The 26,202-nt window shown below is 36.7% G+C and overlaps 2 protein-coding genes across 5 annotated transcripts in view; one reads left to right on the plus strand and one right to left on the minus strand.

The window, feature by feature from the left end:
- Window positions 1-419: 419 nt before the first annotated feature.
- On the minus strand, window positions 420-5,610 carry nup50 (nucleoporin 50). Of its 2 annotated transcripts, XM_073814084.1 has the most exons (9): window positions 5,454-5,586; window positions 4,590-4,658; window positions 4,206-4,284; window positions 3,958-4,041; window positions 3,677-3,869; window positions 2,869-3,474; window positions 1,655-1,736; window positions 1,442-1,560; window positions 420-1,343 (listed from the first exon to the last, which is right to left on the minus strand). In XM_073814084.1, the coding sequence occupies exons 3-9, from the start codon at window positions 4,272-4,274 to the stop codon at window positions 1,144-1,146; spliced, it is 1,353 nt and encodes a 450-aa protein (XP_073670185.1). In that variant the 5' UTR covers window positions 4,275-4,284; window positions 4,590-4,658; window positions 5,454-5,586; the 3' UTR covers window positions 420-1,143. The 2 variants fall into 2 exon arrangements, with proteins under 2 accessions (XP_073670185.1, XP_065146130.1); XM_065290058.1 differs by lacking the exon at window positions 4,590-4,658 and having other exon boundaries at window positions 5,454-5,610.
- A 5,446-nt stretch (window positions 5,611-11,056) lies between these two features.
- The window catches only part of phf21b (PHD finger protein 21B), a 37,680-nt gene continuing 22,534 nt past the window's right edge, over window positions 11,057-26,202 (plus strand). The window contains exon 1 of one of the 3 annotated variants that reach the window (XM_065290054.2): window positions 11,057-11,664. In XM_065290054.2, coding sequence (XP_065146126.1) covers window positions 11,611-11,664 — 54 coding nt within the window. In that variant the 5' untranslated portion in view covers window positions 11,057-11,610. Of the gene's footprint in view, window positions 11,665-11,958; window positions 12,087-26,202 lie in introns of those variants that run through there. The other 2 variants (XM_065290055.2, XM_065290057.2) reach the window with 2 other exon arrangements.

Consider the following 26,202-nt stretch of genomic DNA (forward strand, 5'->3'; position numbering starts at 1 on the left):
CAGCACCTTTTAACATGTACAAAGTGGCAATTTTAAGATGTTATAATAAATTATCTGTGTAGTATTTTGAGCTACAACTTCACAAAGATTTATTTTACATTTTAAAAAATCATAATATGACCCCTTTAAACAATAAAAAAACTTAAGCAAAATAAAATGGTTTTGTGTAGACTGTATCAAAAAGTAGACCTCCAGATTTATCCATTGTGATAACAACCTTTTTGTGAGCAAGGGCCAAGCAAAAAAAAAAACAAGAAGTAAAAATATAAACTATCAGTATTGGTTTCTGTAGATGTCAATTTTGTATTTGTGCTTCCCTCCTGTTGTTTCTAATTTTTTTATAAGTAATAGGCTGATGTCTATTACAATAAAAATTCATAAAACATAAGCTGCATGACATCACCAACACCACTCATTCATGGCTTTCATTTGATTTATTAGCAGTCTTTGAACCTATGGTAGATATGGTGCTGTTTAACACTTAAACACATATCCCAGAATATAAGGCAGTAAAAAGTTCAAAACGCAAATCTACTCATTTACACAGATCAGCAAGGGCTCGTGGACACAAACTTTTCATCCTAAATAAACATTCAGACAAATACAAAACAACATCTGATCCATGTAATGATCTTTCATGAGGTTACAACGTAAATCTTGCCATGCATCATTTTGTTCTCATTTGAAATAAAACTTAAAGGCAACTGAATATTTCAGCATGTTTAATGTTTAATACTGAGCACTAAATGACGGCTCTTTATCAACATGTGCAAGTGTGGAAACCCGTACACAACACATCCCTTACTTACAGATGAATTAAAAATAAACCATCCCACATAAAACTGTCTGCTCCGTCTTAACCTCGGATAATAGCAGCTCAATTAAAACTCCAAGGAATGTTGATAGATCCAGACTCGTGTCTTTGCTATAACAAAAGATAAACCGATGCGATGAACAGCGTTTACAGTAGGACCACAAGTGATTTCACAGTACGTGAGCCGATTTGTTTCACACTTACAGATGATTAAACTGGACATAAGAGCTCGGACAGACCGAGTGAACTCGGTTATGCGTGTATAATGTAACCGTGGTCGTGCGAGTCAAGTTTAGTCATAAACGCTTCTACACATGAGCACGGACGCTTCAGGCTTTCTTGTCCTGGAGGATCTGATGAAGCTCGTCTGCGTCCTCTGATGTTTTGACGCGTATGAGCACAGGAACGGGCGTGCTGGGGTTCTTCTCGTCCACGGGAGGGTTTGGCACGCACACCACCATCACATTGTTTTTGCCAGTTCGTGAGCAAGGCATGGAGGAGGGCACCATGATGTTCAGCAAGATGTTCCCTGGAAAGGACCACAGCAACGGTTTTCACTTCCCATAAACACAAGAGGAAATAACTTTTCAATAAATGTTTGCCAACACTGGTGCTTCTTAAACTTACCCAAGTTAGTATCGGCTCGAACTAACAGCTGAAGTTTGCCATCAGTAACCATCTTCAGATGCAGCGTTCCCACCCCCTTTTCTTTAAACTCGCTGTCTTTCTTATAAAACAACTTGCATCTGTGACAAAAACAAACATTGATCAGAGGTCTAGCACATACATGTGAATATTAGTGATGTTTATAATAATACAAGCGTGTGATTGGCTGTGTACTTTTTGGAGTAGAAGGCGTCTTTCTCCTTGATCTCTTTTACCACAGGAACAGGGGGCTCGTCTGACTCCTCACCGTTTTCATCTTAAACAGAAAAACACAGACAATTATTACAAGAAACTGTGGGTAATATAGCAGAAAGAGTCATGTGTGTGTATAACTATTCATTTCAAATGTTTACATTAATATACTCACTATTAGAATGCCAAACCTGTACAGAAAAGTACATTTACTTATCCACTGGATGAGAAATTATTGGTCACATAAAGGCCTGGATGGGTTATAAAATACTAAATATATTCTAGTTTTATTAGCAATAGACAATTTAAGATTATTGTGAATATTTTGATTATTCGTGTTTGATGTGAACGCACTATGAGGCAGTAAATTAAAGCGTTAAACGCAAGTGATTTGAATGTCAAGTCAACGCAAAGACGCGATAGACATCCTGTGACATGTTCGGGCGTTCGGGTGTTTAACGTGTGTAACAAGTTGAAAAAAAAAACTGAACTGTGGCGAATTTTGGCCTCGCATTAACCAATCAGGAGCTTGTTCTAGTAGTGACATGATAACGATGCAGCGAGCTGAGGCAGAAATACAAAACAACAATGGACAAAATCATCATCGCTGAATGTGGACACCCGGAGCTGTACAACACATTTTCGTACTTTTATAGAAAGTGAGGAGATTGGACAATCTTATAAATTGTAAAAAACAAAACAACAATCTTTACTTAATTTGATTTACATATTGAGACTACAAGCTAGCTAAAGCTGTCAAATTGAGCATATTTGCACCTGAATTTCATGTGCGAATAAAGCAATTTAACTTAATATTTTCAAGTGTCCATTTACGCACGAATAGCAATTTGTTCGCATCTGGTGTGAACGCACAATCAGGATAAAAACTACGTTTTTAAAAAAACATGCTTTAGAAATGCACAGATTTTAATGATACCATTTCTATAAACTGAAGTGTTGATGTTTTCACAGATTGACAGTCACGTTTAACACAACAGCTATTATTAAAAATAGAATGAGTATAAACATTCCTGCCAGGTTAATTTGCATACATAACACCCAATAATTCATATGGATGGTGTAAAATTACACTCAAATACCCATCTAGTATAATGCAAGTAGAAATCTCCGCTGTTTGTCTAGAGATATTTAAAGTAAAGGTGAACATTCGGTCTCTGTGGATGTCGTTCATGTACCTGCAGTTTGGTTGTTGCCGGCTGCGCTGACAGAAGTTGAAACCGCAGGAGCAGCTGCTCCAAACGCAGACGTGCCTGACGACGACGATGTCGAGAAGGAGAAAGACGGAGCTCCGCTGGACCCGAGCGAGCCGAGGACAGAGCTGTCCACCTTCTGTCCAAACTTAAAGGAGACACCCGGAGGAACGGCAGCACGTGCTTCTGGTTTCTCTGCAGCTGCAGCGTCTTTCCCTTTAAACGAGAAGAGCGAAGGTGCTGCGCTGCTACTGCTGCTGGAGGAATCGCCCGCGACAGAAACTGACGCTGCCGCACCGCTCGACTGAAGCCGCTTCTGTTCCCCTCCGAAAGACGAGCTCTCTCCCGTGCCGTCCGACGCGCCGCTGCCGTATTTCTTGTCGATGCTTGCCAAGTGTCGCTCGTAATCGCGGAAGATGGGGTTAAGGTCACACAGGGGGTTATCGTTGACGTGCTTGGTGATCCAGTCGCGCACTGAACAGTTGAGTGCGGTGAGCTGGCGATTGTATTCTTTACTGCCACTGCTGGAGGCGGAGCCATTAGAGGTGACATCACCGTCTGTGGGTTTGGAGCTGATAAATGTTGAGAGACCTGGGGATGAAGAATGAATAAATGTGTAAATTTAATACATTTAATTTTTCAACTTGCACAGAAGATGTAACGTCTGCTTTCTTCAATCTTAGACTGCAGATGATCAAAACAGACTGAAGTCCAAAGAGAGACGACACAAGATTATGCATGTATGCGAAGAACGTCCTGAAGTGTTTTAAAAAGCATTTTGTACGAGACTTACCGCTGTTGCTCTTAGCTGGCGTGGATGAGTTAAACCCTGTGAAAGATGGAGCGACTGAAGCCACGCTGCCATTGGTCAGACCAGACATAGGCTTGAACCCAGCGCCGTTACCAAAACCCGAGAATGATGGCGTCCCTCCTACTGGGGTGAGCGAGAAGCCCTTAAAGGCTTTAAAAGCTCCTCCGCTCTCTCCCTATGAGAAAACAACAGAAGTCACGTATGATGACAGAGCATCTAGGGGGCGTCACAGAATGCATGCTGGGAGATCTGAGGGCCGTTACCTCTGAACCTGCATTACGACGCTTGGCCTTCTTGATTGCACGATTCTTTATCACATCTTCACTTGCTAGAGAAAACATTCCTGCCTAAAAACAGAAAACAATCTCAGGTTTGCTTTTTTTTAATTTAAAAAACTAAAAAGTCAAGCAGAGCCGACAGATTATTCAATATTACACCAACTGAGTTCAACTGAAGAAAAGTCGTCATATACGAATGAATAATATACAAGTTTTCAAAGTGTGATCATCACCTCCTCATTTTCATCTTCCTGGTCCCAGTTCCTGTCCGTCAACTCTTTCTCTGCGATCCGCTTGGCCATCACAACTTAACTGTCAAATATAAACACAAAGAAATTTCATCAGACTAACAAAACACATGGAATTGGATGAGAACGATTAAAATGGACATTTGTTGTCATCAACATCCACATCATTTAGAGTTATGCTAATTCTCTGCCGTAGAGTTTGTTTAGGGTTTGTATAAAGTTAAAGGTCCCAAAGAATGCATGTTAATAATCTGTTATCTACAAAGAAGTTTTGTGGCTTTATTAAGTGCAAAAATGATCCAGAGTCAGTATTACATATTCATTCACAACCCTAGGATTTGTCTTTATAATGAAACAATCTATTATTACCTTATTTGAAAGGATCATGAATAATAATGTTGAGCTCTGCTCTGATTGGCTGTTTCTCCTTCAGTAGCTCTGTGTGTGTGTAAACAGATCTTATGTTTGAGTCTGTATCAGATTTTGAGGAATAATCAATTGTTTGAAGATTGTTAATGGATGTTCCTGAGTGGCAACTTCAACCTAAACTTTAGCATATAAAATTAACTAGCATATAGCGCTTATTCAGCATATAGTGCTAACTTGGCAGTAACAACTTTATTTTTAGCATTGTAACAACATTGTACTTAATGTTGGGGTCGTACATCTTGACTGTAACGTCACAGTTGGTGTCATGTTGAGATTGGTCTGTTTTCCAGCGGTCTTTTGCATGCACAAGGTTTACATAAGAAGGAGGAAACAATCCTGTTACGTCATTATCATAAATTCAGTTTTACTTTGTATGGCACCTTTAAAGTTCTTGATCTAGAAACATGTTCTTCTCTCTTGATTGCTTTTATCATCAAGGTCATCGCATTTAAACCCTCCATCAAGACCACATAATAAATATAATTAAGAAAACTGCTGAAATTCACACAGGTTTGAGTGATCACGACTCGATTATGGTGTCATTTCCGTCACTTTCCATTGAATGACTACCGGCAGATGAACATTAACGGCTCGATTACGATTTATCGCGGTTTGTTTTAAACTCAATTCTTAATATTGGACATGTGAAACGCTTGAGAATTGTTACACGTTTACATATTGCGATTAAACGTAGGTTATGTTTAAAAAGGCGCGAATCCCGGGCCGGTATTTTTATAAAGGTAAATATATCGTGACGCGTGACAATGTGTAATTAATAACTGTTAAATATCGTTATAATCGTACCTTACACCTTTTCCCGCCAGCCGCTCGCGCCAAACCAACAGTGTCGAATGTTCGAGTGATGTTCGCGGGATCCTCGCGCATACAGGAAGAGCAGCAGCAGGCCGCGAGTTCACACCGCCATCTTACAAACGGAATATTCGCGCGTCCACATGCAGCATCACACATGCGCGGAAAGCCGCAACGCCCTCTGGGACATGAAGTCCATCGGCAGGTTTTTTTTTTTAAAGGTGCCTTCATCGTTCATTTTTTCTAAAACCTTTTATTTTTTATATAGACTTTCAGTCATAAAATATGAAATTTCTCAGTTTCAATCACAACCAGCAGTTTTTCCCTTATTGTGTTTATTTAAAATGTGACAGCAAAAGATAAACAATGATAATATTAATCATGCTATATAGAGTAGAGTAGTTAAAATGGTAACTGTGTGTTTTTGGAGACCAGGCATTGTTTCTGATTGGCCACCCTACTGAAAAATCCAGCAATTTGCAAAGAGCAGCATGTGCCACTGGTTTAAGGTGCAGTTGGTTTCAGCTGGTCCTGGCAAAGCTGGTTGGTCAGCTGGTCTCACTCTCAGCTAAAAACTTAAAAAGTGACCAAAAAAAGTGACTCACCTGAAAAGGTGACTAGCTAAGATACACCAGCAAAACCAATCAAACAAGCATTTTCTACCAACCAAATTAAGAGAAGGGAAATAAAAAAATAATAATTAATTAACAAAACAATTTATATATATATATTTTATAAACATTTTTATATACTATCAATGATAAAATATGCTAACCTAACATTTCCAGGTAAGTATGCACTTTTTAATTTAATTTACACATCCCAATTCACCTATCCATTCTAAATCAAAATAAGAATTGGTATATCCCAAATGTTGAAATGAGTTTCCTTAAAGTATCTGGATGGTCTGCTATCTTCAGCCAAAATCCTAAGAGCAGATCCATGTACAGTATGTAAGTAAACATTAAACATGTACAGCTGATCTGTGTAAGATGTGCAGGTCAGTCTCTCAGTGTGGGTGGAGATATTCTGAGTCTTGTGTTCCCTGTAGTGTGCACTAGATTGAAGAACAGGTTGAAGAACAGATGGCTGTGCTCCAATCTGAAACTTGCACTTCTAGAGTCTTGAGCATCTGTTCAGGGTACTGTACGCAGTTTAATGTGTGACATACTGTATCCCACAATGCAATGCAACACAGTTTATTTTGACTCTTTACAAATATTAAACAGCGTGTACTGAACTGGATTAAATAAGAAGTTAGTTTCTGTTCTAAATCTAGTCATGATTTATGACTGACATGAATTGAAGGCTAAAGGTTGATGAAATATCAGCATGTGTTTAGTTTGTTAGTTTAAACACGTACAGCAGGAGCAGTAAGTTATGAGTTATTCAGCGATCCCGTGGGCATCAGGGAATAAATGTTTTACAGGCATGGAAAACTTAATTAAACTCTTAAAACGTGAACAAGATACAAGAACAGGCTACCTGAACACATCTACAGTCTTCTATTGGCTGGACAAACAGTTTTTTAAAATAAAAATATGCCCTGTATGTCACTGTATTGGACTGGGCTTGATATTAAAACCAAACATGGTAATAATGCCACACAGCCTCAGGTCACTGACCAGAACAGAGCTGGCATACAAGCAAATATATATTTTTTAAATCATTTTACATTATCTACAAAAAGACATGGAAATATTCTGTATTATTTTGTTGGTTGGAAATACAATCACTAGAAAATGATTTTCAAAAATTATTATTCAAATGTGACCAAAAGAAAAGAGTGAAAAGAGGTGAAAGCTGAATGTAATAATGGACATCATGCTGCTATAGTTCAAAGCTTTGTAAGACTTTTATAACTGTAACAATTATATTTAATAATTAACTCAAGAGAAAGACTGAATAACATTCATAGAAATGATTCATATTTTCCAGCAATCCCATTAAGGAGAAGATTTAATCAAAAGAGGTCTAAATTTGCCATGAAAGTAAATGTTTTATTTGTTCAAGGTATGACATCGGTTCACAGACACTTTCACAGCACTGCACAAAGAACAACTATTAACCTATGACATCATCTTTGATTACATGATGTTAGATAGATACAACTTTTTATGTCTTACCCTAGAAATAAGCCACTCAGAGCATGTTGTGTACTAGTTGTAAAGTGCAAAAAAAGGATTCATTGATTTTTTTTAAGGTAAGTGGTTGCACGCAATTAAATAATCTAAATGGAACTTACTCAATTGTTTTTAGTTATCTTAGCAAAATTAAATTGGGTTGATCGGAGTAAAAATGAGTTACATTATGCTAATCTAATGTTAGTTACACTTAAATGTAGAAATATAAAGTTATTATAATACAGCGACAACACACTGCAAGCTATCTATAACTAACACTAAACTAAAACAGAACCTGATAAACTTTTCTAATGTAAATGCTTACAAATCAAGTCATTTACACTTACAGAGTAATGCTCTCTGATCAAAACATAAATAACTGATATTACACTTTTCTTTCAAATGCTCAACTCGTCTGCCCAGTGGTAACCCAACAACAAAACAGAAACTAATTTCAAATACTAATGTAATATGTATCCCTCTTTTTTTATCTTAATTAAAAATGCATAAAATAACAACTTTTTTTATAATTACTTGCAAAGCATGCTGGGAACTGAAAATCCCCACCCAGTTTTAGCAATATTGCTTTCAAACAACACAAATTATTCATGTAGTCCCAACTTAAATGAGTCAATTTCCCATAGACTTATAACCCATGTGATACAACTAGAAACCACTTTATATTTTTCAGTAAAATAAAAAACACTTGTGAAGGATTAAATAAGCAGAGATTTTAATTTTAAACATTTTTCAAAAACTTTCATTTCATACAGCATGTATCTTAAACATATGATTTATATTTTTAAAAATTACATATCTCAGACTTCATTATCTTTCATCATCATAAAATTATCTTTCATTATCTTTCTTCTGCATCTTTTCATTGCCTTTTAAAAAACAAAATCACTTTATTGGGTACAATATTGATTTACAGTTTTCACACAATATCTTAAATTTCCTAATATGAATAACAATCATGCTGAGACATAAAATTGCTTGAAGTTTCTTTGATATCCCAGCATGCCTCACTTCGGTATGATCACGTGAACACTTGTATTTAAACTCATGATGATTCTTTAAGTCAGATATGAATCAGCAATGCTGGAGTCTTAGTAAAGTCACGAGGGATGATGATCATTATTTACTGCACTTGACGCGTGTCTTAATAGCTCATTTGTTCACATGACATATTTAAATGTCAATCAGGCAGCACAGATCGGTGCGAGTGTAATTATGCAGATTTAGTTAACATGCTGTAATTAGTGCAGTGAATGGATTAATGAACAGGGAATTTAATTGGTTACTCTTAATGGAGACGTCTCTCTGTTATTATCTGTCTTTGGCCCATCATTTCGGCAACATAAAGAATTTACTGTACATACTGTAACTATATCTGTTAAAAACACTTATACAGGATTTTACCTAAAAGAAGATCACTGTTCTCTTTAAGAGAAATATTAAGCCATCTAGATACTGGAGTCGTTATTAAAAATAGAAATATTTAAATATGTAAATCTTTCTTCTGGCATGTTTTCATGCCCATTGCTTGACACATGGGTCCGTTATTAAAAAAATTGTTTTAAATCCATGGCCTTAGGTCGTTCAGAAATAGTTTGTTAGCGGAATTAAAAGTCTAATTAAATATGCTCATTACAAGACAACATGTCAGACACACTTAGAGGGTTTTGCTAAGAGATCTTCATCTGATAGTTCACAGATCGAAGATTAAAATGAGATTAGTTCTGTCTGTTTATCAGCTGGAGTGACACACAGATCTATTTCAGGAAACTCAATATTTTGTTATTAACATCTGAGGGAGATTCAGGAAAGAGATCTCTAATATATGATCATAAAAGAGACATGAGGGGAAACCAAAGAACGGCCTTCAGTAGGCATTCACATTTCATGTTTGCAGTAAAGATGAGTAATATTTCTTGTCGACATAATCCGAATTGATTTTTTCTGTTTCACAACCCAATAAGCTAGGCTCATAAACATAGTGTTATATAGGTTATATAAACTTTAGTATGATTAACTTAACAACACATAAACGCTTCAACAGAACATACATGTTTACATGAGAGCACTGAATCACATTAACTTCCACATCACGTTCACTCTCTCCTGAAAGATGATTGGCTGTCAGGAGGCACGTGTCACACATATCCTACAACTCCTGATTGGACGCCACAGCTGAGAGGGCCTCCTGAAGCTCCAATGTCATTGTGCCTTGTGTTTGAGGGACCAGAGGGGCTGATGGGGCAGGTGGTGGATGGGGGGTTGGTGTAGGGCAGGGTGGGATAAAACCTTTGAACGATAAAACCAAGAAAAAGGAAAGTGTGCTTTAAAACTCAAAACATATCAGGATGAGTGATCATTTTTATATTCATTCTAATAACACTTGGGTTCAGCGCAGAGTAAACGTAAACAAAATCAACTTTTTTTAGCAATATATGCCAGATTTGACATAAATGAATGATGACAGTGACAAAATATTTATCAGAAACTTCAAGTACCACATATGACAAAAACAATACAAACCCTAGGAGCACTAATAAAAGTCAGTGAAGCGGGGCATATATTTGCATCTTAATAGCTGGAGGGATTTGTGTTCATTTAAAGTATGTGGGGGTGAAACAGAGGTCTGAGGAGGGGGGTTCTATCTATACACAAACCTAATCCCCCCAACACACATTCACTCATTTATATACAGCAATCAACTATAGTCAACCTGTCTACTATTCACCAAGAGAGGACACAACAGACTGCTTATAACCATTCATGACGTTTAAAGATATAGTTCACCCAAAACTGAATATTTTGTCATTTTCTCATCCTCATGTTGTTGTAAACCTGTATATATACCTTTATTTTGATGAACACAAAATAATATATTTTGATAAATGATGATAAGCACACAGTTGACAGTACCCATTGAATTCCATCATATTTGTTTTTCTTACTATGAAAGTCAATGGTTACAATCAACTGTGCTTACCATCATTTATCTAAATATCTTCTTTTGTGTTCATCGAAAAAGAAATGTCATTCTTGGGTGAATTCTCTCTTTAATGCTTTCACATTAATGCATTTTTTGTTTACACTTTTTATTTGGAGGTTTAATTGCTACTATGCTCACAAATAAGTGATATTCAGTGTATTTACTAAAAGGTTAAGGTGGTTAGGTTTAGGGTTTGTTGCTTGTAATTACATTATTCTTCATAATATATTCTTTATTACTACATGAAACGTAAACAAGGACACTGTCAAATAAGTAAAGATTGTATTTATTTATTATATATAGAAACAACATACATTATAATCAAGATTAACTTTGCATGGTATCATACATCGGTAAAAATTAAATATTTAATTAAAATAAATAAATAAATAGTAGCTCATTCCAACCTTTCACATTTCGTTGTATACAGTAATATTTTTTTAATATATAAATTATCAGCGTCTGAAACACAAACATAATTGACACATTCATAAATGTACACGAATAATTATAGCACATTTCTACAATTAACTTTTTCATACACTTTTCTTCCTGTGCGCGCGCAAGACTGAGGAAGCGCGTTCACGTGCCGGAGGAAGGGAGAGTTCTCTTTCACTGCTCCATCCGGGAACTTTCCGAATTAGCATTGACAACCGAAGCGCAACTTTTTCCTCAGGCAAAGTGAAATCAAGCCGCGCACTCGGACAAAATATAGTCCCACGATTTTCAACTCAAAGTCGCGCAAATTGACCCTCGCGTTGAGCATCGCTCAGACACGCGTTCGCGGCGTCGTTTACCGAGCGCATCTACGCGAGCGTCGACATCTTTCGCTCGCCTTTTGAGCACTTTTGTTTATACTGGCGTAAAGTGGGTGATGAGTCTCGCGGCCAGTAAAGAAGCGAGAACTTGCTGTGCAGCTCGAGTAGTTCTTTCGATTGTTATTGTTGCTTTTAAAAATATTTGGACTACGCCACAAATAGCGCGGATCGCATCGAAAGTGGAAGAAAAGTGCTTCTGAAGTCAGAACATGGAGCTACAAGGCCTTCAAGAGGCACTGAAAGTAGAAGTCCAATGTCATCAGGTAAATAAAATGGCATTATTGTGGGAGCTTTTCTGGGCATTTTAAGGCGACTGTGTGTCGGCAGAGAGAAATCCGACGCGGTTAAATGTTTACATTTGGTTGTAATCGTGAAGCGTTCAGAGCGATATAACGGTAACATTCTTTCGCCTTTATGACGCCATCATTACTTTAAAGGCAGATGCTTAAATGCTCTTTGATGCACTTTCGCGGCCGCGCTGCGATATATTTGCGATTTGGACTAATGATGCGGCGGTTTTGTGTAGCGATCGGGACGAGACTTGAATATTTATGAGCTTCAAACTGACTCGCTGCTTACCGCTTTGTTCCTCCCTCACATCGTAACTTAAAACACTTTACATGTAAGGCATTTTCTCTCTTAACTACGTTCAGAACTAGTTACACAGATGAAGCAAGACCCACAGGTAATTATTTTTTATTTGAAGCTTTGCCAGCCGGGGCTTTACATCGGGCGAAAAACTTTATCAGCATCAATCTACCGCTGCTTTGTCCTTAGCGTGACTTTGACAAATAACGCAAATGGTTTTATTAACTTTAGAAAGTGTCCACTTGCTTATTTACCTTGCTTTTGGTCAGAAATTATACTGGTTTTATACGTGTAATGTATGACTAAGTACAACTACAAGAAAAGCAGAGAGTGACAAACAAGTATTAGTGAATGTTCTTAATAAATTATCAGTGATTCATTTTAAGTTCACTCCACAAGTTCATGTTTTGCACACGTTTGACTGGAAATGTTTTAAACTATTAGTCGTGATCTGTGGATTGGGGGTTTCCTGAGGTTTTTATATGAATAAAAACTGAAATTGCACTTTTGGTAAAGTGTGAAAATGTTAGCGTCCATTTTGAGTGGGTCGACATGTTTCTGGAGAGTTTTGTACAGGGAGCATCAGTTACTCAGTTTGTTGTGTTTGTATATTGACATTTATCGTTTCTGATGCTTTAAGGTGGTGGCTTTGTACCCTTTTGAACATTAACTCGTTTATTGCTAACTTTATTCTGAGCTGTGTGTTTCTGAGGAGGTTTATTTCTTGAGCCGGTCACATGACGACGTGGTAGAATTTGATTCGATCTCTGCACTTCCACTTTTTTCTGTACAATCGCGCATCAAACACAAGGTCATCTATCATTTTCTCGATGTTTTATGGATGATTCGTCTGTTTGTCCCCAGTTAGAAGAACGATGCACATTCATCATTCCCTTCACTGAATGAGTCGTACTGAACGATAAACATCGCGTCCGTTCGGTGGACTTTAACAACCGCGTTCAGCACCTCGGACAGCGGCACGCGGCTGTTTTACAGTCTGTCGCGCGTCAAACGTTGCAGTTTGTGTTGATATTGCGATCGTTTGGTGTTTGTTGTGAAGGTTTTCGGTGTTTGGTAGTGGAAGCTTCCATTTTGTGCCGAAGGGGTGTCGCTTCCTTCCTAACATGGAGCAAAAGTCTGCAGAGTTTCGGGCTGGGGGGAGGGAGGGAGGGAGGGGAGGCCTCATTCATGGCCTTTCTCAAGAGGGGGAAGGGTGCAGAAAAACCAAAGTCAGCATCATCACACGGCCTTCAAATTCACATCATAAACAGTTGCGTGTCCTTTACATTAATAACCCTTATAAGAGTTACACGCCTATGAAAGTGTTTGCATTAGTATGCACTACAATACGTCAACAACACCATGTTTTATTAAGCAACAGCAGTCTGTAAATGTATAAAGATGTAAAATATAAATGTAACATACATGATATAGCTAGTAAATAAGGTATACTTTAATCCCTCTGTAATGCATTAATAATAGCTTTCTTCAAAGCGTCAACACAACAATATTTCAAAGCAGTTGATACATTAATAGTAAACAGTTAACTTTAAAGAAAACACGGAAATATTTAAAGTGCATTGGGTCTTATAACAAAGATTACAGCTCTTCTGGACGATTAATAACCATTCATCATCAATCATCAAAGTTTTTTCCTGCACATGCTTTTATAGTTTTTTAATAGACAGATGTGTGGTTGTCTTTAATTCTAAAGCAGAAACAGATTGTTGCAGCATCTGTATTTGAATCAAGTAGGCTTAGCAAAATTCTGGGAATTTTCAAGGTTGAAAACTTCCCATGGAAACTAACTGGAATATATGGGAATTAACGGGAAAATTTTCAGAGTTGCCTATAACAAGAAACTTAAGTGTGGATAAAGAATTTCAGCATCATTTTGTTTAAAACATCAAGATTTAATGCAATTTTAGTTGATTTTCTATGCTGTACATTCTTCAGTCACATGCACACAGAGCACAACGCTTACTGAAGGACCATTGAGGCCACACCCCCTGCATGTACTTGCATTCCTCCATAACATGCACAAATCATTTATTCAATCCTGCACACAAAATAATGTCAAAATGTCACTATTATAATAATTTTTACTCAATGAAATAATCGATTCAAGTTCTATTTACAATTATTTACAATTAAATTGTCATGTTTAAAACTTTGCATGCATGTCTGCTTATAACCAAACAAAATGTTGATTTATGTCTGTATATTATATAGTATATATACACATATGCAAATAATTCCTGTTAAGTTTACAATTTGGAATATTTCCAAAAATCCCCAGAATAAGTTACCATGGAAAGTTTCCAGAAATTTACTGGAAACTTTCCGGCCCTTTTGCAACCCTACATTTGAGTAAATGATACACTATTGATACAGATTCACTATTGAGCCAATAAGCACATCATTACCCAATTTAAAATGTATCATTGCTATGAGTTTTGGATAACACTACGGTCAAACTTTGAGTTGCATGAGCAAAAAATACATTAAACGGCTACTGCAGTTTTGTCTAATCGAAGTTGAAATATGTTAAATTAAACAGTTCAATGAAACATTGTTTCGGAATGTGTCTTGTTATTTATTATATCAGGCACATTTTGAAGCTGGCCCAACATATTTCACCTAAACTTACATTTTAAAGAATGCAGATGAACACAAACCCTCCGGCTTATGTTAGCTGACAACATTATAAACATGTAAAGGTTTTGTAAGTAATCTTGTATTTCCCAAAGGGTAAACATGCTCTGTCCATCTGTATGTCTGTCTTTTCTGGAGAGTTTTTAATACGTGTTGCGTGAGAGTCTTTCTGTATTGTTGTGTGTTATTGCTCTGGGTTGCATCACTGAAACACTCATAAAATCTCTGCTTTGATTTGCTCTGTGCTCTAATATATTTCTCTGTCTTTTTCAAAGCTTGCAACATCTTTTCAAACCACACTGTGTGTTTATATCATGCACAATGCAAAACAAACATTAGCACAACACTTTATGTTTGTCTTTCTCTTTGGTGTCTCTGTCTAGCACAAGTCGATAACTAAATAAACAGACATACATTTTTTTTTGCGTTACCCACAGACCTGTGTAGTATAAATCTGTGTCACATTCATTTTTCTGTCATACACATAATGTGATTAAACAAACAAGTTAAATTTACTTGTTTTAATTTACTCCAATTGGAGGAAAGTTTTTGCCCTAAAAAAGGAAGTAATTTGAACTAAAACAAGAGCACATTGGATGTATTAGTACATGTTAACTATATGCAAAAGGTACAAACCCCAAAGTAAACGATGACCGGAGTTATCGTCTCCAACGTAAATCCCTTTTTCAGACTAGCATTGCATTGTGACCGAATCTTTCAAACATGGTACGGAGCGTCAGTTTTCTGGCTGACGTTAGAGGTATTCAGGCCAATCACAAAGTACAGATTAGCTGGCCAATCAGGGACACAGCACTTTTCGGATCAATATGCTTGTTTGACTTAATGCCGCGCCGCAAGAATCGACAGCCAGACGATGGCATACAGAGGGTTTGCTTTTAAATCGCTCTCGTGGAAGACGTCATCCGGCTATTGGTTCCTGTGACGCCGCATGAAGTCGAGCAAGCCTATTGAGTTTCGTACAAAATCAGTGCGTTTCAGGAAGAGAGTTAAATCTGAAGCAACAAAAATTTACGGTATGTGGAAAATAATGTGTTTGATTAAAATACCACGCAAACACATTGTATTATACCGAATACACAAAATATTTGTTTTTAGCAATGAAATAGGTGCACTTTAAATTTTCTAGTAATTCCAGTATCATTAAGCAAGTTCATTAACCTTACATTTAAGTTGATTAACTTGAAATAATTTTTTATATCAATTGCTCTGTCCATCATCTCCACTACTGTATTCAACAATTTTCAATTTTTTATTAATTTATAATTATATTACTTTTAGTGTTGTAAATAGCATTATAAAACTAAAAACTGACTATAAGTCAGTCATTGTATATTAATTTTCCACAGAAACACACAAAACGGTCAGAATTGTTAGCACTGTGGAGAGAAATACAATAAAAATGTGCTCAACAGGGTTCAAGTAAACACTGATCACCTGAATGATGACTTCACAAAATGATAATTAACAACAAAACAACATTAATTATATAAAAGCTTAAAACTCTGTGACATTTTAATTTAAGTAGTTAAAGTTTTTATTCTGTGAAAAATAATCTAAATATTCAGGCACAAAGGATTATGGGTATTTCTTACAATATGTACTGACAATTTTAAGTTTGTTTCACTGCAGTGTTTTAGTTTAATTTATTTTATAAGTTAAATGTACCAAGATTTTTTAAGTATATGTCCAAAACTTAAAATATTAAATGATGTTTATGTCATTGCTTAAGTAAAGACAAGTTAACTGAGTTAACAGCCAGTGCGGTCCATATAATGAATATGAACGGGCTAAAGAGCATATACTGATGTGTCATTTGAGTTTGACACCCTAACCCTCATTCACTTTCATTAAAACACAGAAGAACGACAGGAGAATGTTTTATTATTGGGTGACCTCTTCCTTTAATAAATGCAGGACCTTGAGAGAAACAAAAGCAGTACACGTTTAGTCTGGCTTGCATAAGTTGGATGTATAAGCACAGATGTGAGTTGGCTTGCATGTCTTGGTCTGAAAGCAGCCCAGTGTTCTGTCTAAAGTGATTTGTGTATCTATGTCCTGCAGGCCGATGGCGCCTTTAACATTAATACACAAATACAAAAGGCAAAGGAAAAAAGACTTTGTAAAAACAGCTCATACATGTAAGAACAGCTGGCCCGATGTCCAGTGAGGAGGCGTCAGAGGTTAAAGTTGATTATTTTTAAGATACTGTACATTCAGATATGAAACCGCTCTTTTACAGTATATAAGAGAGATTTCAAATAATTATACAGACTCTCATCTGATCTCAAAACCTCCTTCTTTTGATTTATTAGGAGCAGAATATCATGGAGAATCGAGCACTATTTCTTTCTCTTTTAAAGTGCATGTCATCAATTTCTATTGGCAAAATTGATATTTGGTAAAGTTCATCTAGATTTGATTAGGCGAACTGGCCGTATCCAGTGGCAACCATGCTTGATGTTAAGGCCAGCAATAATAATTTTAACTCCAGAAACTGAATGTGTGTACACATAAAGACTCAGAAATATTTCAGTTGAAATCTCCTAAAGCTTTTTAAGCAGAAACAAAAGATGGACGGCCAGCAGAGGCTTTGTTTAATGAATATAATCGCTTTTTAACATTTTGATCTGCTCGGTTTCATGGCAACGCTGCCTGCGGTAAATCACTGTGAAACATCAGCAGCACTTCATCCAGAAGCAAATATGACTTTGACTCAACTGTGGGTTTTTTTTGTTTGTTTTGTTAACAGATTGCACAAGGTGATGATCTTTAGAAGTTGTGTTTTATAGTTTATTCATTTTTCTCATGGCTTTTGAACATTTTTGCATTAGCTTGTGAACCAAACCAAGCATCTTTGGGGTCAATAAAATAAAATACAAAACAGTAAAAAATATTTGTAGTTAAAGAGTGGGACAACTTCAAAGTGTAGTTTTTGTTTCCATGGAAACAAGTTAAGTGCAATCCTTCACTTTTTCTTTAAATCAATCTATAAATTTCTTAATGATACAATGCATCAATGCCACACATAAAATATTGATATGAGATACCTTTGTTTTGACACACTTTGCATCTATATACCTTGACGTAACGTCCATCTACACATTTCTGTCAAAGCGCACACTTTCGTTTATTTTTATCTGCTAGTTTCAGCATGTGAGCAAAGTTTATTTTTTATTTAAACTACCTCAGTGATTGTTAATGTTGCACATTTTGGCACAAAATACTGAAAGACTTTGACTGTTATCATCATAAGCTTGATTTTATGTTACAGTTTCCCTTCATTATTATTTTTTATTTAAAAAAGTGCGTTTTTAGGGCTCGAGCACCGAGGAGCAGGCCAGAATGGCCTGCACCGAAAGGTGCGAAGCCCTATTGTTTTTGCTCGGATTTATTATTTTTTTTTTTTTTTTTTTTTTTTTTTTTATTTTTTTTTTACGTTTCAGGGCAATTTGGGGGCCTTAACATACTCAAAAACTCTTGAAAATTGGCAGAGATGTCAGAGTCGTCGGCCATTAGGACCCGGCAAAGGCTGGAATTCGGGCGTGGTAAGGGAGCTCTGTAGCGCCCCCTGTAATGCAAAAACAAACATTGAGGCACAGATCGGGCAAAAATTTACGCACATGTACGAGACTTGGTACGCATATAGATCTCATCGACCCGAACAACTTTCACCCTCTAACATTTAAGCTCCGCCCAACAGGAAGTCGGCTATTTTGGATTGTTTAAAAAATGCATGCATTGAACTTTTAAATACTCCTCCTAGAGGATGCATGCGATTGACACCAAACGTGGTAAACATGATGCTGAGACATTGTACTTGCTAAATTGCGAAGGGATTTTTGATATCTCGAACGGTTCTGCCATGGCGAGGCGACGAATTTATGGCGAATTCAGAGAAACAGGAAGTGTCTAATATCTAAGGCAAAAAATATCTTATTGTGATGCCATGCAGGGTGTTTGTTCGTCTGAAGATTCCGATCGCATCGATGTGTCCATTGTGACTCCCGGGTATAGCGCCACCACCAGGCGCCAGGAAGTGTGTCAGTCACAAAGGTGGATTTTTTTTGACAGTTCCATGCGATGTTCTTTTAAATACTCCTCCTACAATGTTTATGCGATTGACACCAAAAGTGGTCAACATGATGCCAAGACATTGTAGATGATAAATTGCGAAGGGATTTTTGATATCTCGAACGCTGTTCCCATGGCAACCTGTCAAACTTTACTTTCATTTTTAAGGAATATTTAAACCTTACAGCTGCATGCGGTAAACTTTTAAATACTCCTCCTGGAGAAATAATGTGATTGACTCCAGAAGTGGTCAACATAATGCTGAGACATTGTAGATGATAAATTGCGAAGGGATTTTTGATATCTCGAACGCTGTTCCCATGGCAACGCGTCAGATTTTACTTTCATTTTAAAGGCATATTTAAGCCTTTCAGTTGACGCCAATGTTCTTTTAAATACTCCTTCTAGAATATTCATGCGATTGACGCCAGAAGTGGTCAACATGATGCCGAGACATTGTAGATGATAAATTGCGAAGGGATTTTTGATATCTCAAACGCTGTTCTCATGGCAACGCGTCAAACTTTACTTTCATTTTAAAGGCTTATTTAAGCCTTTAAGTTGATGCCGATGTTCTTTTAAATACTCCTTCTAGAATATTCATGAGATTGACACCAGAAGTGGTCAACATGGTGCCGAGACATTGTAGATGATAAATTGCAAAGGGATTTTTGATATCTCAAACGTTGTTCCCATGGCAACGTGTCAAACTTTTTACTTTCATTTTGAAGCCATATTTAAGCCTTTCAGTTGATGCCGATGTTCCTTTAAATACTCCTTCTAGGATATTCAAGCGATTGACACCAAACGTGGCGATTATGATGCCAAGACATTGTAGATGATAAATTGCGAAGGGATTTTTGATATCTCAAACGCTGTTCCCATGGCAACGCGTCAAACTTTACTTTCATTTTAAAGGCATTTTTAAGCCTTTCAGTTGATGCCGATGTTCCTTTAAATACTCCTTCTAGGATATTCATGCGATTAACACCAAAAGTGGTCAACATGATGCTGAGGCATAGTAGATGATAAATTGCGAAGGGATTTTTGATATCTCAAACGCTGTTCCCATGGCAACGCGTCAAACTTTACTTTCATTTTAAAGGCATTTTTAAGCCTTTCAGTTGATGCCGATGTTCCTTTAAATACTCCTTCTAGGATATTCATGCGATTAACACCAGAAGTGGTCAACATGATGCCGAGACATTGTAGATGATAAATTGCGAAGGGATTTTTGATATCTCGAACGCTGTTCCCATGGCAACGCCGCAAACTACTTTTATTTCAGGCATATTTAAGGCTCTTGGCGTGATTAGATTAACCTTAAAGTTGGCACACACATCAGAGTTGTCAGCTGTTAAGTGTGCACAAAAAGGTCAGATATAGGCGTGTCTCTTAAGTGGCTCACTAGCGCCCATGTTTGTCTAAAATGTGGGGTTTTTGTTTTACCTACAGTCCCCAAATGGCTCAGTAAAAACATAAAAAATAGCCCACTGATGTTTACCCACTTGATGCCCTTGCCCACCGGGCATCGTTTTCTCGGACGCATCGTGTAGCGGTAAAAAAAACGTGCGAGGGCCCGCCATAGCTGCTTGCAGCTATATTTGTTAGTTTGTTATTGTAAATGTTCCAATTTGAACAGAGATTGTGTGATTTTCAAGATGTTTAATTAAACGTAATATAAAAATATTGATAAATTAATCTGTGTTTGATGTATCAGCAAATATTGCATCGCTTGCAATCGATATTGCAATCGATACTGTATCGTAATTGAATGTTTACAGACACTTGAAATTAGGGGTGTAAATCGGACAGTTCAAGTAAACAGCATATAGATGACCTTAAAAACACATTGATTAAAATTCATGATCTCATCATCATCATCATATGATTTAAGTAAATACAATTGCTGATGATTTCAGTAAATGATTTGCTGAAATGATTCAAGAGTTTAGAGTAAGATCTATGGTTTGTTTTAATAGCCAGTTACATTCATTCATTCATTCTCAAATGTTTTATATCATTAAGAGTTTTTAAGCTTGTAGCTGAAATTAAATCTTTGACATTTGACTCTATGCTTTACGGCTTTCTGTGCTGTGAGACGGTAATGATGTAATGAGATTAGAGCGCGTTAGATGACCAATAGGATTACTTGATTTGGACTTAAGCTGACACATCCAGTGATGACTTCATTGGCTCTGTTTCAAACACATTTGTGAGCTGTTCACATAGCTCAACTTATATGATAACAATGATGGACGTCTGTAAAAGTTGGTTGATTAAACAAAAAACTATTAGTTCATTTATAAACAATAAGCTCTCATCTGTGATTGAATTAACCATTGAATCTAATGACCATTTACATTTATGCATTTGGCAGACATTTCATCCAAAGCGACGTTACGAGGTGTATCAGTATGGGTTTGAACCCATGAGTTTATAATGTAATGATATACAGGAGCACAGTTATTCATAATTAAACAGTGCTATTGGTATCTCTTTACATCAGCCGTTGTTATTTATGTTGCAAAGCAATCTTCTGTTAATGTCTAGGTCTATATCTTGTAATAGGACATTGTCGTATGGTAACCATAGTGATAAGATACAAGAGGCTGTACAATATATTGTGTAATATATAAATAAGTCATGGCTATAGTTGAGCCTAACCGTGCCTTCCAGCTGTGATTATATTTACAATAAAGCACAACATCAACCAGCTGTAGGCTGAAATATTGTCCAGACTGATGAATTGACCAGTGTGCCAATCCTAACATACATTTTTAGCCTATAAAGCATGCCATTGCATTGCACAGAGGTAACCAGGGGAAAGTCTGGAGTAACTTTAAGCATCTGCTATTACTGTACACTAGTATACATTTGACGCTCGTCTCCTGATCTTCATGAGGTGATGTCGTATCTTTAAGCTCTGGTATCACTAAACAGGTGTTAATGGCTTACATTGTACTGTAATTCCAAACCCGTGCTGGAGTTTAAAGCTGTCCACGGCCACTTTAAGATCCAATAAGTGCTTGCTGCAATCCATGATCTCATTTCCTGCAGAAGCACTGATTTAGCCTTGAAATAGGCATTTTAGGATTTCTGTGGCTCTTTTGAAATGAAAAGATACTTACCGAACACACTGAAATTCAAAACGTCTTTCTCAGTCTACAAGTAACATTAAACACATGCTTTCCCATCAAATCTTTATTACCAGTACTGAAGTCAGATTAGTTTAGTTTGTTACCGTTGTGATGCCCAGGTCTGATCACATTGAAGTCTGATCTTCAGTATCAGATCTTCAGTCACTAGCGTGTCAGCAGGTGAAGGAACGCTGGAGGTTGTGGACTGGTTTTGGGTTTGATGTCCACTGAGGTTTATATAACAATTAATGAACATCAGACACTATTGAAGGCAAGTTCCCTTTGGTAACTCGTTTACCGCCATTTACAAGTTATCTCATCAACTAAGAGAAAGCATTTGCATAAAAAAGTGTTTCTGAAGAATTTTTATGTTAATCTGTAATACCGTGATTATCCACTAAATGGCGCACTTACCTTATTTATGAAAAAACTGAAGCCAAAACGTTATTTACTAATTTTACACTCTGTGTATGTTTTTATAATCATTCTGAATCTGATCTGTAACAAAATTCCTTCACAAAAATGCAATAATTTCAGCTTTTTGCTAAAAAAATATTTTTAAAGAAAAGTGCCCATATTTAAGTTTATGAGCAGAGAAAAAAACATAGAAAGGATGATTTTTTTTCGTTTGTTTGAAAGCAGAGGTTCTTTTCGTTTATTTGATATATTTGTATGTTTATATATTTTTAGAAGAAAGTTTTCCTGGAAGGCATTTTGTGAAAATCACAAAAAATGCTAGCGGGCAACTTTCAAGAAAATAATACAATGGCTTGCGGGGAATGAGTTAAGGAGACCCAAAAATGAAAATTGGGTCATCAGCATCATTTTCTTGGGGACTAACAGTGTCATTTATAAAAATCTGTGTTTTGTTCCATGAAGAAGAAAAATCATATGGGTTAAGAGCGACAAGTGAGGATGAGAAAACTAATTTACATTTTTGGGTGAACTCATTCCTCTCATGGTCACATAAACAGCATGAGTTTTCTCCAGAGTTGAACATTGGCAAGTGTTGTGAAAAATGACTTTTAATAAATGTTTCTGTCTGTAAAATGACTTTGAAGTCAAACTAATAATAATTGTAAGTCATTCTGCTTTATTGAACTTTCATGGCTCTATGATCAAATATTCACAGATTTGTTAACCTTATCCTGAGTCTGAATACATCCATTAAAAAAACAGCAGGTTAGTATTTTTACAGTAATATCAGAAGTTTGCCGTGTTTTCCATGTGATGCGCAACATTGTGTGGTGTGTTGCAGTGGATGTGTGAGGTTGCAAGTTCAAATCCCATCATTAATTATAAACGATTTGTTCAATGTCATCACAGCCTTGCATACGTAATGTTCTTCTGCGTGTGACCTGGTGTGGTTTGTGCTTGGTAACCAGAAGGTGGCACGCTTTATATTCATCCTGTACGGATGAAGTGCTGGAGCTATTAATAGCCTGAAGACAGTTAAACACCCAGGAAAGAGTCAAGAGGGAACTGAAGTCATTTTCTATATTCATGCCAATGATCCATGGGTTCAAGTGTGACTGAAAGCCTTTAGCTATTTATTAAAGTCCGATATTAAATGTGTTTTCAGTTTATCACACCACACGTGTTATTAATCACATAGACAAATTTACGTGATTCAAAAATGGCAAGTAATAATAAGTTATTTAAATCTTGGAAAAACAGGCAGGATTCTCTACTCTCAAAGGCTGGGGGTGTGGCAGCGCTGAAACCACGCCCATTTGCGGAAAAGCTGCCGTCTCTCTAAACTTCTAAATACAGCTGGATGCTTGCGATTATGTTAGGGGCGGGGCCATGCTTGGTGACTCAAGTGTGTCATCAAGCCACCATTTTAGCCCCGCCCAAATAATCCTGAACACAGAAATGTGAAAGTGTTTGATGATCTAACTCTACTATTCACTATTCTAGTGTTTCAGCAATACATTTATAACATTAATAATGTGTCTGAAATGACTTTACACAGACTTACAAATACCAAAATATATTCGCATTATAGTAACTCAAGATTCATTATGACACGGCGTGCATGGAAAATAATGACATCTGATGGAGTTGTTGAAAAGAAGTAATTTATGGTTTCCATTTTTGGAATGTTTAACTAGCAGCTTATTTTTTTATTAGTTTGAGCTTAAATGATTTATATAAATCAACTGTAGTGTGATACTTGTGTTTGATCTCCACTGGGTGGACATCCGTGTCTCGTGTATTTGGGCCGGATCTCCTCTCGTATGGATCTTGGATCCTTAGAGAATTCCCAGGAAGCAGCGGGATCCGTAGGAATTCTTTAAACCAGTGTAATCCGACCATGTTAACTGGGGTAATCAATAAAGGGACATCAGCTGTGGACATTTTTTCACTGTACAGAAAAGTTTCTTGGTTAAGAGCGTTATTCTGATGATGTTAAACATTTATTATGAAGTATGAGAGTCGTGCTACATCACTGTTGTTTTGTTAATGATTCACACACAAGCAAACTAATAATCAAACGCACTTTACTAAAACATCTGCTCTTATTTATAGCGCTTCAAAATAAGATAGTGCTAATAAAAACTAAATTAGGTGATAACTTTTATTACCAGAGTATTTAGATTTTTTATACTATTTTTATCATCAGGTTTATGACTTTTTTAATTGTTGTTGGTTTAGTTTATTTTTTTATTTTCTTAAAATTAATGTAATTCTAATTAAGAGCCAGTTTTAAAAATGCTAACAAAATTGATATGTGCTTAAAAAAAATATTTGACTGAAATTCACACAAAACTCAGTTTAGTAGTCGCTTCACAAACACTGTTTAAGACTTATGCCATTCTAGGTTGGCAATAAAAAGAGAGGAACAGTGATGGAGAAGGCCGTCCTTGAGATGTCACTCAAACACTCAGACCGCCCATCGTAATGAATGAGGCTGTGATTGGCTCCTGACAAGGTCACTGTAAGGGATGTGTGACAGAAAGACACGTTTATGCACATTTGCTTCCACTGTTTTATGCACACAGCTTAGCTTTAACCCTGATCAAACACCTGATCCAATAAATGAAGATCTTCAGGATAACAGGCCGGTGGTTCAGTCTAAACTCTGGAGTATAGCAACCCACCATTATTGGTTATTTGCCGACCACAAGAATGAATCTGAATGATCTGGAGCTGAATGGAAAATAAATGCACAGTAGTTTGCTTTGTGTCTGTATCTGCACTTTGACCCTTCAAGGCCATAGACAAGTTCACTTTATAGTGGATGAATGAGGAATAAAGCAGAGGTACTCTCCATATGTTTGAAAAGTTAAGATCTTATTTCTGTGTAAAGATTAAAAGAGAAATACAGTCCAGTAGAAATCCAATACTGCCGGCTATTCAGATCTCTTCCTGTAGCGCCACATCCTGCAGAGTTCAAGCTTTTAAACTCTTGCCTGTCATTATCCTGTAATCCAGCAGGCCTTTATTAGATGCTTTATTCATGTTTGATCGGTCTTCAGATCGCCTCTCAAGGTATAAAGTAGAAAAACACTGAAATAACATTCAAGTAGCTCTACGGCTCTTCTTTTGTTTTCTGAGAGCGATCAACTTTCACACGTGTGATGTATATTCCGGTATAAATACTTAAAGATATCAAAAAATTCACGACACCGAACATCTTAAGAGCCTTTTTAAAGTCCAATTTGTTGCTTTTTAACAACTAGATTTTATGAAGACCGTTAATTTATTTGTCTATTAAAATTAAAGTGCATTAATAATTTTCCACCTCTCCTGCTGTACGACTAAACCAAAATGCAATTTTCTCTTCTACTGGGAATGCAAAACAAGAAATGTTGAGCACACAACAGCACATTTTGCCCCAGAAATGCTGGAGTTTGTTATTGTACGGCGTGCAGACACGCAGTGGTGAGATTTGCCTGTGATAGTTCAGCAGAGATTGATTTCTCCAGCTGTCGTATCTTGTGCGTGGCATTTCATTTGCTTGCGTGATAAAGTAGAGTTTCAGTGCAGACACGACTCCGTTCCCGCCGTTGTCTCGTCATTGATCTGCCGGTGAATTAAAACAAGAAAACCGTCAGCTTCAAACTCGCTTTCACCGCTCACAAATGACATTTTATCGATTAGATGCACAATGAAAGAAATGAAGATTGAGGATTTGTGATCATTAAGATGTAACGCTCTCAGGCGTTAACGCTTAACAGAATTTGATTTTGGTTGATGAAACCGTCAGTAGCGTGCAGCGTATATTAGCCACGGGAAAGTTCAGTATAATTTGACTTATGCAGGATTTCTGCTATAATGTTGATTGCCACAGAAAATTATTTAAACCAAGTTACAGTAACA

This window comes from Paramisgurnus dabryanus, chromosome 1 (assembly GCF_030506205.2).
Source record: "Paramisgurnus dabryanus chromosome 1, PD_genome_1.1, whole genome shotgun sequence".
Classification (NCBI taxonomy): domain Eukaryota; kingdom Metazoa; phylum Chordata; class Actinopteri; order Cypriniformes; family Cobitidae; genus Paramisgurnus; species Paramisgurnus dabryanus.

Excerpts from the sequence above, each read along its gene's own strand:
- nup50 (XM_065290058.1), bottom strand. The coding sequence starts at position 4,274 with ATGGCCAAGCGGATCGCAGAGAAAGAGTTGACGGACAGGAACTGGGAC. Across the intron at positions 4,042-4,205 it reads AGGAAGATGAAAATGAGGAG|GCAGGAATGTTTTCTCTAGC; the intron begins GTGATGATCACA and ends TTCTGTTTTTAG. Across the intron at positions 1,344-1,441 it reads TCGAGCCGATACTAACTTGG|GGAACATCTTGCTGAACATC; the intron begins GTAAGTTTAAGA and ends GGTCCTTTCCAG.